Source organism: Micropterus salmoides, unplaced genomic scaffold, assembly GCF_014851395.1.
Source record: "Micropterus salmoides isolate LMB-PRFRI ecotype aquatic unplaced genomic scaffold, ASM1485139v1 Ms_hic_scaffold_14, whole genome shotgun sequence".
NCBI classification, from domain to species: domain Eukaryota; kingdom Metazoa; phylum Chordata; class Actinopteri; order Centrarchiformes; family Centrarchidae; genus Micropterus; species Micropterus salmoides.
The window spans coordinates 15077737-15090383 of record NW_024040485.1 but is presented as its reverse complement, the minus strand read 5'-3'; the positions used below and the strand labels follow the sequence as shown (position 1 = coordinate 15090383).

General features: G+C 42.7%; 1 protein-coding gene across 1 annotated transcript in view; it reads left to right on the top strand.

Annotated features, from left to right (window-relative positions):
• Positions 1 to 12647, top strand: part of phlpp1 (PH domain and leucine rich repeat protein phosphatase 1) — a 42779-nt gene that overhangs the window by 26465 nt on the left and 3667 nt on the right. The window contains exons 2-14 of the mRNA XM_038717927.1: positions 358 to 554; positions 1585 to 1710; positions 2577 to 2725; positions 6211 to 6357; positions 7489 to 7716; positions 8837 to 9039; positions 9420 to 9480; positions 10175 to 10270; positions 10637 to 10792; positions 11116 to 11316; positions 11705 to 11867; positions 11956 to 12086; positions 12448 to 12558. Coding sequence (XP_038573855.1) covers positions 358 to 554; positions 1585 to 1710; positions 2577 to 2725; positions 6211 to 6357; positions 7489 to 7716; positions 8837 to 9039; positions 9420 to 9480; positions 10175 to 10270; positions 10637 to 10792; positions 11116 to 11316; positions 11705 to 11867; positions 11956 to 12086; positions 12448 to 12558 — 1969 coding nt within the window. The remainder of the gene's footprint in view (positions 1 to 357; positions 555 to 1584; positions 1711 to 2576; positions 2726 to 6210; positions 6358 to 7488; positions 7717 to 8836; positions 9040 to 9419; positions 9481 to 10174; positions 10271 to 10636; positions 10793 to 11115; positions 11317 to 11704; positions 11868 to 11955; positions 12087 to 12447; positions 12559 to 12647) is intronic.

Below are 12647 nucleotides of genomic sequence, written 5' to 3'. Positions count from 1 at the left end.
TTAGCCTGCTAACATGTTAAACTAAGATGGTAAACATGATGATTACTATACCTGCTAAACATCAACATGTAAGTGTTGTCATTGTTAGCACGCTGACATTAGCATTTAGCTCAAAGCAACACTGTGCCTAAGTACAGTCCCACAAAGATGCTAGCATGGCTGAAGGCTCCTAATCTTTTTTTGGTTTTGAATTGCTATATTTTTCTATTGAAAATACTACTACTATGATTTTTTAATTTTATTTCCTGGTGTTATGCTCTTTCTTTTCATTAAAACAGTACCTGATAATTTGACAGACCTGAGTTGTGGTCAAGTCTACAGTGCTAACTACACAAAATCACTCTTTCTTTGTTCCAGGGAAGCCCCAAAGCGTTGAGAGCTCAGAGCGGGTCCAGCTGTCTGGGACATACAATGTTCGGAAAGGGAAGCTCCAGCTACCGGTCAACCGCTGGACCAGACGGCAGGTCATCCTATGCGGCACCTGCCTCATCGTCTCTTCTGTCAAGCAGAGCCAGACGGGGAAGATGCACATCCTGCCTCTCATTGGAGGAAAAGTATGTCTAAGTCACACCACAACAGGGCATGACTGGAATCACATCTCATCCTGATTTTATGGTGATGTTATGTGGTGATATGACATTATGAGTTTATGATCTAGAGAGTGACCTGATAAAGTCTCTCATTACCCTCTGCAAATGTCTCCCTGTGCAGTGAAGTTTGTTCTTGATGACATTTCACCTTCAGCAATTGTTTGTCCTTTAGTGTGACATCTAGTAATGCTTCCTGCTTTGTTCGTTTCAGCTCAAGATCAAACAGAAATGGTGCAAGCCAGGCTTTTAAAAGTCAAAATGCTTTGAGCATTCTGCAGGGATTTTTTTTGTTGTTGTCTATTTTTAATCTAGAGGAAAGATATACTACAATGTTTACTGTAATGGATCACTACAGCATTCAAGTAGCCTTATTTCCCTCTGTACTAAAGTGCCTCCCTAACAAATGACCTTTATCCATTTATTGCTTTATGGATCTGTTTACCTGCAAGGCCACCAAATAAGCTCTAACAGTTCTCCTGAAAAGCCCTTTCTGCCGGTCTGCCTTACATAAAGGACGCGCCTTACCCCACCACACCCTGTTTATAAACATTTCACACACAACACATGACCTCTGGTCAACCATTCACCCATGCATGTGCTCACGTGTGGTGAGTTTTTGCGTATGCGTGCCAGTATTCTTTTCAGACAGTGTAACTAGTCAGCCATTTAATCACAGAGATCATGTGACTATCTGAAAAGACATACATTTATTCCCCCTCACGCACATGTGTTCATTATGTGATCATGCGTGCCTTATATATTTTGTGTGCTTCTGGTTAAATTTGTCTACCCTGCAGCCATTAAGCATCTTATTTCCTTCAACAGGAACGGTTTCAAATAAGAACTTTTGAGACGTCTACACGTCAGCTTTTCCTCTCTGTTTCCCTTTATTTTTTTACTAACTCTATAGGCATGGGGGTTATAGTTTATGTTCGGGAGGGGGGATGTCAGTATTTCAGACTGTAAAGTAACTCCTGTGTGTGTTGTTTTGCAGGTGGAGGAGGTGAAGAAGCACAGTCACTGCTTGGCCTTCAGCTCGGCAGGGCCTCAGAGTCAAACCTACTACGTCAGCTTTGACAGCTTTACGGAGCACCTGCGCTGGCACAGACACGCTGCCAAGGTACTGTTTGCGCACGTGCGTGCGTGAGTTAGAGAAAGAAAAGGAGAACATAAGCATATGCTCCCAGGCGCTACTTATGGGTCAGCTGCAATGTATCTCAGACACGCGTGACTGCAAGTTAAAGTATGAAAATATGGCACTGCACCTACTGCGACCCCCACTGCCCATATAAGCCAAGTGGATTGAAAAGCGCACATATTTCACTGCTGTCCACTCTGTAGTATATAACTGCCGTGTCTCTGGCTGCATTCACTCTCTCTCTCTCTCTCTCTCTCTCTCTCTCTCTCTCTCTCTCCCTCCTTTCTTTCGTTGTTTGAACTCAAGTAGGCCATAGCCAGAAAACCTCTTTTCTAAATATTAACAGGGACATGCATGTCACCCGCACCCAGAGGGCCACTCAGAATAGAAGCCTGGATAGAAGCGGCACGTGCCCCAGTGACGCCTGCTGAGCCTCTAGCTAACTCCGCTCTGAAAAGCTCAAGTTCACAGACTGTAGATTATCTCCTTTGAGAAGCAGTGGACGTTTATGCTGTCATTTCATTTTAGTTGGCAGCATTCTATGTTTCTGTAAATTTGACTAACAAATGATCAGGTTAGTGCTTCATGCACCTGCAGTTAACTAGATTACAAAATGATGTAATGTGTGATGTTAGGTCACGAACCTTTCCACAGACTTTCCCTCGACTTCTCCTGACTCCCTAATCCTAAGAAGATTTGGCCATTGAATGGCATTTGACCCCTCACACACAGTAAACCAGGAAAGTCTTGTGGTGTCTTGTGGTAGAGATAATCCTGTTTAACTCAACGTTTCTCTTTCTCTCTGTTACCTCTCCACTTTTCTCGCTTTCCTCCCCACCTCCATCCAGATGGTGTCCCAGAGAATCAACTCGGTAGATCTGTCCTGCTGCAGCCTGGAGCAACTTCCTCCCAACCTGTTCTACAGCCAGGACCTCACCCACCTCAATCTCAAACACAACTTCCTGCCTGCAGACCAGCGGCTGCAGCAGCTGCAGAGGTACAATGCCACCTAAAAATCTACAGTAAACACACCTGAGGCTAAACTATAAGTAGGGGAAGAGGCAGGAAGAAGTGAAAGATTAGGAAGGAGGGGACAGACTTGCGGAGGCGTTACAGGTGGAGGAGACAATTCAGGGTGGTTTGGACGGGCTGGTTTGGGCAAGATGAGACTTGAGAAGGTTTGGCAAAGCTTTGTATTATTTGGCCACAACAGGAGCTGGGTTGGGTTGTTGTACAAGGAGGATACAAGACACTTACACAGTGAGACTTCACCGGACACAGCAGGTCATGGCTGGCTGGTTTGGGCAGCTTTAGCTTCTGCCTGTAATTTACGAGCCATCGACCTGAGCAGTCTAGGTCTGGCGCCATTGGCACGCAGGGACCAAAGAGGCAAGCCAGGGCTGTGCTGTACCAGTTTAGGCCAAACGAGCCCAGACCCCAGAAGGGTAGATACGTCTGCAGGGAAGCTTTTAATGTGCCTGGCCTCCCTCACTCTCTCTCTCTGTGGGCACCATCTGCTGCATGGTTATCATGGTCCCAGATTAAAGCCCACAGCCAAGACGTGTGTGTGTGTGTGTGTGTGTGTGTGTGTGTGTGTGTGTGTGCGTGTACATGCATGTATTTGCATTCATGTAGACAGTGTGATGTGCACGCCTGTCGCAGCCTTTCTTTCTGAAGATTATTGCCAGAAGATTTTTATCATTTAAGCGAGTGAATTATGTGGATCTGATGCATGAGTGTGTACAAGTGATGTCTGCAGAATGGAGTGTCTGTTTGTGTGAGAGGGAGAGAGAGTTGTCTTGTATGCAACAGAAAAAAATGTGGCTGCAGGCTACAGATATGGGGTCAGTCCATACAAGGATACAGTATGGCATACATTTTTTAAGATTACTACACTAACAGGGATGTGTATTTGAGTGTGTGTGTGGCTGTGCATGCTTGAGAGAAAATTATGAATGTGCAGGATTTTATGATGCTCTACCATGGTCATTTTCTGAATAATCTTTTTCTTTTTTAATCCTCGACCAGTGCAAGGGAAATAACTTTTTTTTTTTTTTTTTTTAAATCTGAGTGCGTGATGCGCAGCTCCCCTGCTGGTCAAGCGAGAAAACATTCATTTTGATTTGCCAAACCCAAGTAGGTTCATCCGCATTTGACCCAGCATGACAGAAAAAGAGGTCAGTAATGAGAAAGAGATGAATAGTTAGCTGAAAATAGAGGCGTTTTGACAGAAACATGTAGCAGAGTATCTTGAGTACTCGCTTTGCCCCTCAGAGACTGAAGTCAAAAGAGCTGGAGTCACGAACAATTATCCTCTGTGTGGACCCTCCATGAATGTGGGTGTATATCTTTTGGTGTGGACAGTTGTGTGAGAGTCTGTTTTTGTTTCAGTACAAACACTGGCCTTCTCTGACATCTAACATGGGGTCATAGTGCTTTGTATTTTTCCAAGAGGAATGGAATGTGTGAACCTGCCACATGCCTCTCCCCCCTTCTCTCTCTTTTCTCTCTGGTCAAATACTAACTGGTGGGTGATTTGCCAATCAGATATGCATAATCAGTTGTCTGGGAGACTATCTCTTTCCCCATGCCATGGGACTGTCCTCCCACCATGCATCTCTCCGTGACACACAGGTCACCACTTGCTGAGGACAGTATCCAACGTTCCATGCATATGTTGCAGGATAGTTTAGCAAGTCATAAAGGTAAAAAAGTAATGGAATTGAAGGGAGAAGGAAGGGGAAACGGGGGAAAGTTGGGCAGAATAGTGTCAGCGAAACAAAATATCAAATGAAAGGGGGTATTTAAGGCCAAGTGAAACCAAGTGAAAGGATTCAAGTTGCACTCGTTAATTTTTTGACCTTTTCGGGCCAGCAGAAGACACAATTTTGACAAATCATTGCCTGATAAAGTATTAGCAAGCATTTGGTTATTTACACCTCTAGCAGACCCAGAGCCATATTAGCATTCATTTAGAGTTGTGTTTCTGTTCACCTAATAAATCTAAGTCCAATATACCTCCTCCCTTCACCTTGTTTGCTCTGCACCAACTTTTTAGCTTTCTATATGCTCTACTATGTTTACCTGCTCGATGCTAAATTGCCAACTTTGTCTGTCTGCTGTTTGGTACTGGACAGTTAGTACAGATTGGGTACAGCAGAGCTGTAACTTAAACACAACATTAACATATTAGCACTTTATAAAGTTATCATGAACTTGTTAGCAAACAATTTACTCATCCAGCAGACAGGGAGCAGCATTAGCCTTCATTTGCAGTCTTGTTTCTGTCCACCTGACCACTTATAAGTACAATATTGTTTTTGTCTTTGAAAAATATTTTCAGCTTGCTAGAAGCTCCATTAAAAGCTAGTCGTTAACTTCTTTTTTTCATTTGGTGCTTGGCAGGTAGCATAGGTAGCATACAGTGGGTTTATCAGACCTATTTTGCTGAACGAAAGCAGCTGCTGGCCACAGCTGGAAATGATGTTGATGAAAGTGGAGAAAACCAAAACAATGACCTAAAAGATGCCAAAAGACTCCGTAGATCTCAGTGGGTACGGAATATTTGGGTGATTATTCTTTGTGAGCTCCTCAGTTCAAGCAACACTTTGGTATTTCTTCAAGTGTCAATAAAAATTATCAGTGCCGCTTTAAATACACATGGGTAGTAGAAAAAACTAAAGCAAGATAATGCATGATGGGACAGCATGACACAGACAAGGAGGGGGTGTCAGCATTACTCAGCAGATTGCAGAGGCTGATTTAATGGTGGAATGACATTTTCCCACAACACCCCACCTGTCTGTAGGAGTCATCCTCAGCTGGAATTACTTTGCCTTTCTAATCAATGGCCCTGACTTCTCTGTTACCTTTTTTCACCATCATATGATAGACTGTGTGCTTGTGTGTAACGTGTGTGTGTGTATATAGGGAGTAAAATCAAGTAGCGCTAGTTAAAGCAGCCTCCTGTGCCAATATGGCGCACTGCTCATCTCCGGCTTGCCATAGCTGCTCTCTCTGTACACATGATAGCTGATAGCAGGTCGCATGTGTTTGTCTGTATATCTGTAGATGGATAAATTAAACAAGTCCTTTCCTCTGCTTCGCCTTGTTCCCCCCACTCCCTCCACCCCCTGAGGGGCAAACCCCTCTGAAGGTCACAGCTCTGCCATAGGACACCGCGCCAAATGCCAATGGTCACTGGTGTTTGAATGAACAACGCAGACGTCAATGCCGCACTTGTTTGCTCAACAATCAAATATGAAGCTTTAGACTTACTATTAAGGATGGCACTGTTTGTGCGTGTGTTGAGTCTGTGTGTTTTTCACTTTAACATATTCTGTGTAAGCTATACTTTGCTACATTGCTCATATTCATTAATATATTTATGAATATCTTCTACTCAAGATGCAAGTACATGTCCAGTCATTCGCTCATGCTCTCTTTATCTTTATCGTTAATACTTTTAACCTCTATTTCCAGATTTTCTCGTCTGCGGAGCCTCAACCTGTCTAACAACCACCTTGGTAAGTTCCCCCTGGCGATTTGTGACATCCCCACGCTGACGGAGGTCAACCTCAGCTGCAACTACCTGTCTTCTGTCCCCAGCTCTGTGGGAGCCATGACCAAGTAAGTAACAACAGGACGTTATTGACGATACAGACCTCTTATCAACTAGTCTTAACTAAATTAAATACACTAGCTGTACTTCCTTTGTTAGTTATTCTACTGTAGATTGTTGTTTACCTTACCTCTTCCTACCATTGTGACGTTAGTAATCATCTAGCTCTTTCACTTACTGTTTTTTTGTTGGGGCCAATGCTTTCATCATCTTAGGGCTGGGAAACCAGGGAACCTTTTCACACACTAACCTCACTTTTTCCAGTTAGAGTATCGCAAGTTTTACTCAAAATGTGGGAGTTACCTAGCAACACACAGCTAACAACCAGCATTGTTTACTTTGCAAGTTTCAACATGTGAGCAAACAACGACACACTTGCTAGTTTCAACATGTGAGCAAATGACGGCACAACTTGCACAGATCACCTGTAGAGCTTACCCATGACATTTTCCTCAGGGTCTGTCTTTTGTTTGTTTAATGGCTCGCCTAAGTCACTCCAGTCCTTTCTTATTACTCAGCTATTTAAAATGTTTATTTGTATTCACTGTCGTTTTGTAAGTTATTTTCAGGTTGTATTTGAGTCGATCCTTGTAAGCTCGAAAATATATCTTGCCTTTCTCTTGAGGACTCACTCTATTGTCAGTAAAACATTGATGTCTCTTTGATGAAGCACTGAATTATCTTTTTTATTGTAACACTGTTAGTCTGTAAAAATATGTGAAAATTATATTAAGTAAGGGTCTCAAACGTAATCGTTCATGCATCATTCGGTCCAATTTACCCTATCATGACAATAGGGAATACATCCAGTAGATTAAGGGAGTCATTTAGTAGCTGGGCCTAGAATTGACATATGGATAGTACATGCTCTTTAAATTTATTTGAAACCTAACAGGTGTGTGGGTTTAAACTAGGCTAGATGAGAATTTAATCTACAGGAATGATCCGGTATGCCTGTAAATTCCTGAAGTGGGCAGCAGGATTTATGCTGCTACTGCCATCTGCTGGACATAAAGTGTACTGATTTTAAATGCTGAAATTGTTGAAGAAGTCCTTGTTGCATCATTTATCCTGGGCTACATTATCTGTGCAGCTAAAGAAAGTTATTTCGTTCGTCTGATCTTGTGTTCCCCTTTCAGTTTGCAGACATTCCTTTTGGACGGCAACAGTCTAGCCGAGCTGCCCAATGAGCTCGGTTCTCTCCAGAGGCTGAGTTACGTTGGCCTTTCCTTCAACCAGTTCAACCACGTGCCCCAGGTGCTGGAGCAGCTGGCCTCCATGGAGAAGCTGTGCATGGCAGGAAACAATCTAGAAACACTCACCCTGCAGAATTTCAGACTGCTCCGTGTCAAACACATCGACCTAAGGTACGGCCATGTAGGCAGATAATTATAAATATCTTTTTTAAATCCCTATTTAGGAGATCATGACTGGGGTTTTGTGATAGAAGTTTAACAACTTTGTCGAGAAAAAACATCACTTTAAGTCCTCAGACATGTCAAAGCAATGTTCTCAGTGACACTGCTTATCCCATTAATGATGGAAACAAAAACACTAGCAGACTGCCAGAGAGCACGGAATCATGAAATCATTTGCCTGTAGTGGCTCCATCAGGTGTCTTCCCACTGTCTGCAAAAGCACAGAGCTGGAGTGACTTGCACTATTTTCCAAGTTAATGCTTCACTCCTTCTGACTTTGCTTTGACGGGGTCAGTAAATATGTTTTCCAGCATTCTCACCTGTTTGGGCAAAGATCACTTGGTATCTCTGATGAGGATGTGTTCTTATCCTTTTGTCAGTGCTGCAGCTGATTGTTTTTCTTGATGTATTTCCACTTGTCCACTCAAGTGTTCAAGTGATTAGGTAATTTATCTATGAGTTTAGGGCTGCAAATAACTCATACTTTCATTATTGATTAATCTGACAAATATGATTAAAAAAATTAAATGTTAAAACAGCTTGACACAAGCTCCCAGGGGCAAAAGTTACTTCTTTAAAATCAGCGTTTTTTGTGGACAACATTTCTAAACCCAAATATGTTCACTTTATTGTCATATAAGATATTGAAAAACAGGAAATCGTCACATTTGAGAGGATGGAACAAGCGGATTATCTGAATTTTCCCATGAGAGATTACCTGAATATATAAAATAAAATAAAATTTTGGTGTTTGTTAAAAGTACAGAATAACGTTATGTCTTTTATGTCTCAAGAGTTTTTGCCATAGATTTCTAATAACTGAATGACTGAACATAAGATATCATCAGTAGGTGACAGAATGAAAAAATGCAACAAATTCGCTTTGTACATCAAAAAACACTTCCATCAATGTTGTGCACAGAGCAGCTGAGTACTAAACAGAACTCAAGTAACTGCACAATAAATCAGCCATCACCTCAGGCATGTTCCCTGCCTTACAAGAAAGGCCACAGCCTGTGCAGTTCAGCTTGATCCAATTGGAGCTGAACCTTTCTACTCCCTCTGTCAGGTTGAATAAGATCTCCACCGTGGTGCCAGATGAGCCTGACCTTCTGAGGCACGTGACCCAGCTGGATGTGAGGGATAACAGGCTGACGGACCTGGACGCCTCAGTCTTCCCCAGACTGGAGGTGCTTCACTGCGAGAGGAACCGCGTTGTCGGCCTCAAGGCCAAGGGTTGCTTGCTCAAAGGCATCTACGCCTCCAACAACGGTGGGTCCGGCACACAGGACTTCATGTTCTCTGCGAGGGCAATCATGTGTGCTTAGAAAAGACAGATCTCCTTCCCTCTCACATCACCACCTCACTAGTTTCTAAACTGAGAAATGTTTGTTTGGACCTGTAACATATGTCTTACCTTACTGACTCCTTTCTTTTCTCATATAACTTAATTTCCTCCCATGCTCCCCTCTTTACTGTACGTGCATTCATTTTTCTCATCAGTGCTGCGGTCTCTCTCCAACATCCCTCTCTTACTTGCCATCACAGCACACACACACCAAACGTTCCCCTCCATTTTCCATCTACCTGCTTTTGTAATAGGCCGTGTCTGTCCTTGCTGTAGGTTAATGTGTTTGGATTTCTCCCCACAGAGCTACGACAACTGGATGTCTGTCCTGTGCCCTCCAATCTTAGTTACATGGACATCTCGAGGTGAGAAAGTAGAAGTACACACACACACGCAAACGCACACACTAAGTGGAAAAGGCATTTTGAAAATGTAGCTCATTTACAGTACATCCTCTCTGCTCTACAAAAGTAGAAGAGCGGCAACTGTTCAGTGTAGGTGAGACAGATTGCTTTGAATATCTTACTACACAGCCAAGAACCTGGTAAACGGATCTTTGAAAGTGTGGTGACATGTTAGAGGTGATGTTAGAGAGCTGTCATTCTTTAACCATGTCAGCCCTGACCTTTTACGTGCCATGTGATTCGTGAAAAATGAGCTACTGTACTAAGCTTCTTTGTGGTTAATAAAAAGGCATGGAATGAGTGATTTAAGTGCTGAATTTATTTGAAGATGTTTTCATTTTTTAAATCCTTTTTCCACTTTGCCCTTGAGGGAGTGTCGCACCTCGGATAATCTGACGAGAGCTGTAATTAGTGTTGCCTTTTTGGTCTGAAACACTCGACAGTTCAGTTATCTGATGAAGTAAATCTGAAATATCACAAAATATGGGGGGGGGGGTATCTTTTAAACAAAACCTGAACCTGCTGTCTTTTCTAGAGCAGGACTGTTGGGAATTCAAATACATTCAGTATCCTGGTATATTATATTCTATGTTAGCTGTCTCGCTTTACAAACTGCACATAATTTATCATAATCACCCTCCCTCTCCTCCTGTAGGAACCATATGGAGTCCTTGCCAGACTGGCTGTGTGAAGCTAAGAAACTGGAAGTTCTGGACGTGAGCCACAATCTCATCAGCGAGCTCCCGGCGCGGTGAGTCTCACTCTCAGTGAATGTGTCAAATCGCCTGTAAGCAGAGTACAGTGCTGCGTTATTCTCCCTGCCCTTTGCCGGCCAGTCATCTATCCCCCATAGAGCCTCATAAATCACACAGATAGCCTGTAACCTCATCAGCCTTTGTCCATTCTCTTCCTCTTTATATAGCCTTTTAGAAGGTCCGTTCAGCCTCTCACTTCCTCTTCTCTTTGTCTTGCATCTGTCAGCCTTCCTATCTATCTATCTATCTATCTACCAACCAATGTAGGTTCATAACAAATGACTGTAGCTTCATAACAGTCATATGTTTTTCCTTAATGTTCTTGTATTAACCCAACTGTCTGTATATTCTTCATGCCGCAGGTTGTTATGCAGCAGCAGTCTGAGGAAGCTGAGTGCAGGACATAACCAGTTGCAGAAGCTGCCTGAAAGAGTGGAGCGCCCTCTGCTGGAGGTTTTAGACATACAGCACAATCAACTGGTGGAGCTGCCCTGCAACCTGTTCCTCAAATCTGACAGGTAGCATGAATCATCAGTTGGAAGTGATTTGTTTCAGTTAATGTGACATCTGACAAGAAGATTAAGTGTAGGAGGAATGCAGGTATATGAAGATGAAGGACAGAAATTATCAATAGGATTTTAATCGAGGACAACACATCCAAGGAGGACAGGCAAGTAAAAAACAACCAAGCAGCACAAGGATGGAAGAGGGAGAGGTTTTTAATGGGGGTCATAGGAGCAGAAATTCATGTAGAATTTTGTAATTAAAGTGGCTCGAGTCGCTGTTTTTTATGTCCCCTTGTCTGAAAGAACACAAAAAGTACTTTAATTTTTACTTTCAGCTTACGATGCGTAAATGCATCAGCCAATAAACTGGAGCACCTGCCGCCATCCAGCCTATCAGAGGAGAGCCACAGCATCCTGCAGGAACTCTACCTGACTAATAACCGGCTGACAGATAAGTGTGTACCAATGCTAACGGGCCACACACACCTTCGTGTTCTGCACATGGCCTACAACCATCTTCAGACCTTCCCAGCCAGGTAAAGAACTCACATTCCCTCTGACTATTATGTACTTTTCTCAGTACTCACTCACCTGTATTTTACATTTTATATTACGGCTGGATCTAATGGTTATTTTCATTATCGATTCATCTTATTATTTATTAGTCTGTTAATCATTTAGACTAAAGCCCAACCATTACTGGACAAAATGTCAGAAAATAGTTTTAAAAAAATGTTCAACACAATTTCCAAGAGCCCAAGTCAAAAAAAGTCTCCTTGATTGATGAACAGCACTTTACATTATAGCTCGGTAATAATATGATAATAGTAAAGCAATTAACTGGTTAATTTTCTGTAGTTAGACTAATTGATCATCATCATTTTATGTACTCAACTCACCCAAAACTGTCACCTCATTATTCAGTAAAATGGCCAAGTTGGAGGAGCTTGAGGAGGTGGACCTTAGCGGGAACATGCTGAAGACCGTGCCCACCACCATCATGAATTGCCGGCGAATGCACACACTCATTGCTCACTCCAACTCCATCGAGGTCTTTCCCGAGGTCTTGCAGCTGATGGAGATGAAAGTAAGACCGGTAGTCACAGCACACCTCTGTGCAACTGTACTGGATGTGCATGTTTGTTAGTATTCATGTATTTTACCTCTGTTGCCAGTGTGTGGATCTGAGCTGTAATGAGCTCAATGAGATCACTCTACCAGAGAATCTGCCTCCCAAGCTTCAGGAGCTGGACCTGACTGGAAACCCTCGTCTCAGTCTGGACCACAAGACCCTCGAGCAGCTCAAGTATGTCATTATTTCTCTGTGGGTTGTTTTGCTTTTGTTACAGTGCAATTCTACATCTGGCAATGTGACTGTAACCTACATTTTGCACATGGAGTATTTTATTCTTTTCTGCCAGTGTGTTTAAATTTGCTTTTTAATACTGTTTTTTGTTGTTTCTGTTAATAAAAAGTTAAAAACTGCCGTTGTAATGGTCCGCCCCCCCTCCCCCCAATTACTTTTATCTAATAGAATCTAACATTGTATGATAGAAACCACTTTAAGTAAATGACCTGAATAGAATACTGTTAGTACTGTAGCTTGTGTATTTTTATGTCTTTACATGAGACAGTGAATTTCATCTATTTCATGTTTTGTTTTTCAGTAATATTCGCTGCTTCCGTATTGATCCGCCTCCAGCCTTTTCAAATGAGGCGTCTGGTGGGCCCGCTGTGTGGAGTCATGGTTACACAGAGGCCTCGGGTGTCAAGAACAAGTGAGTTCACTTCAATCAATGATGGAAAAAAAACAACCACCATCTCACTCACACACATCAGTCCGGTGAAGCCTCAGTAATCCAAACCT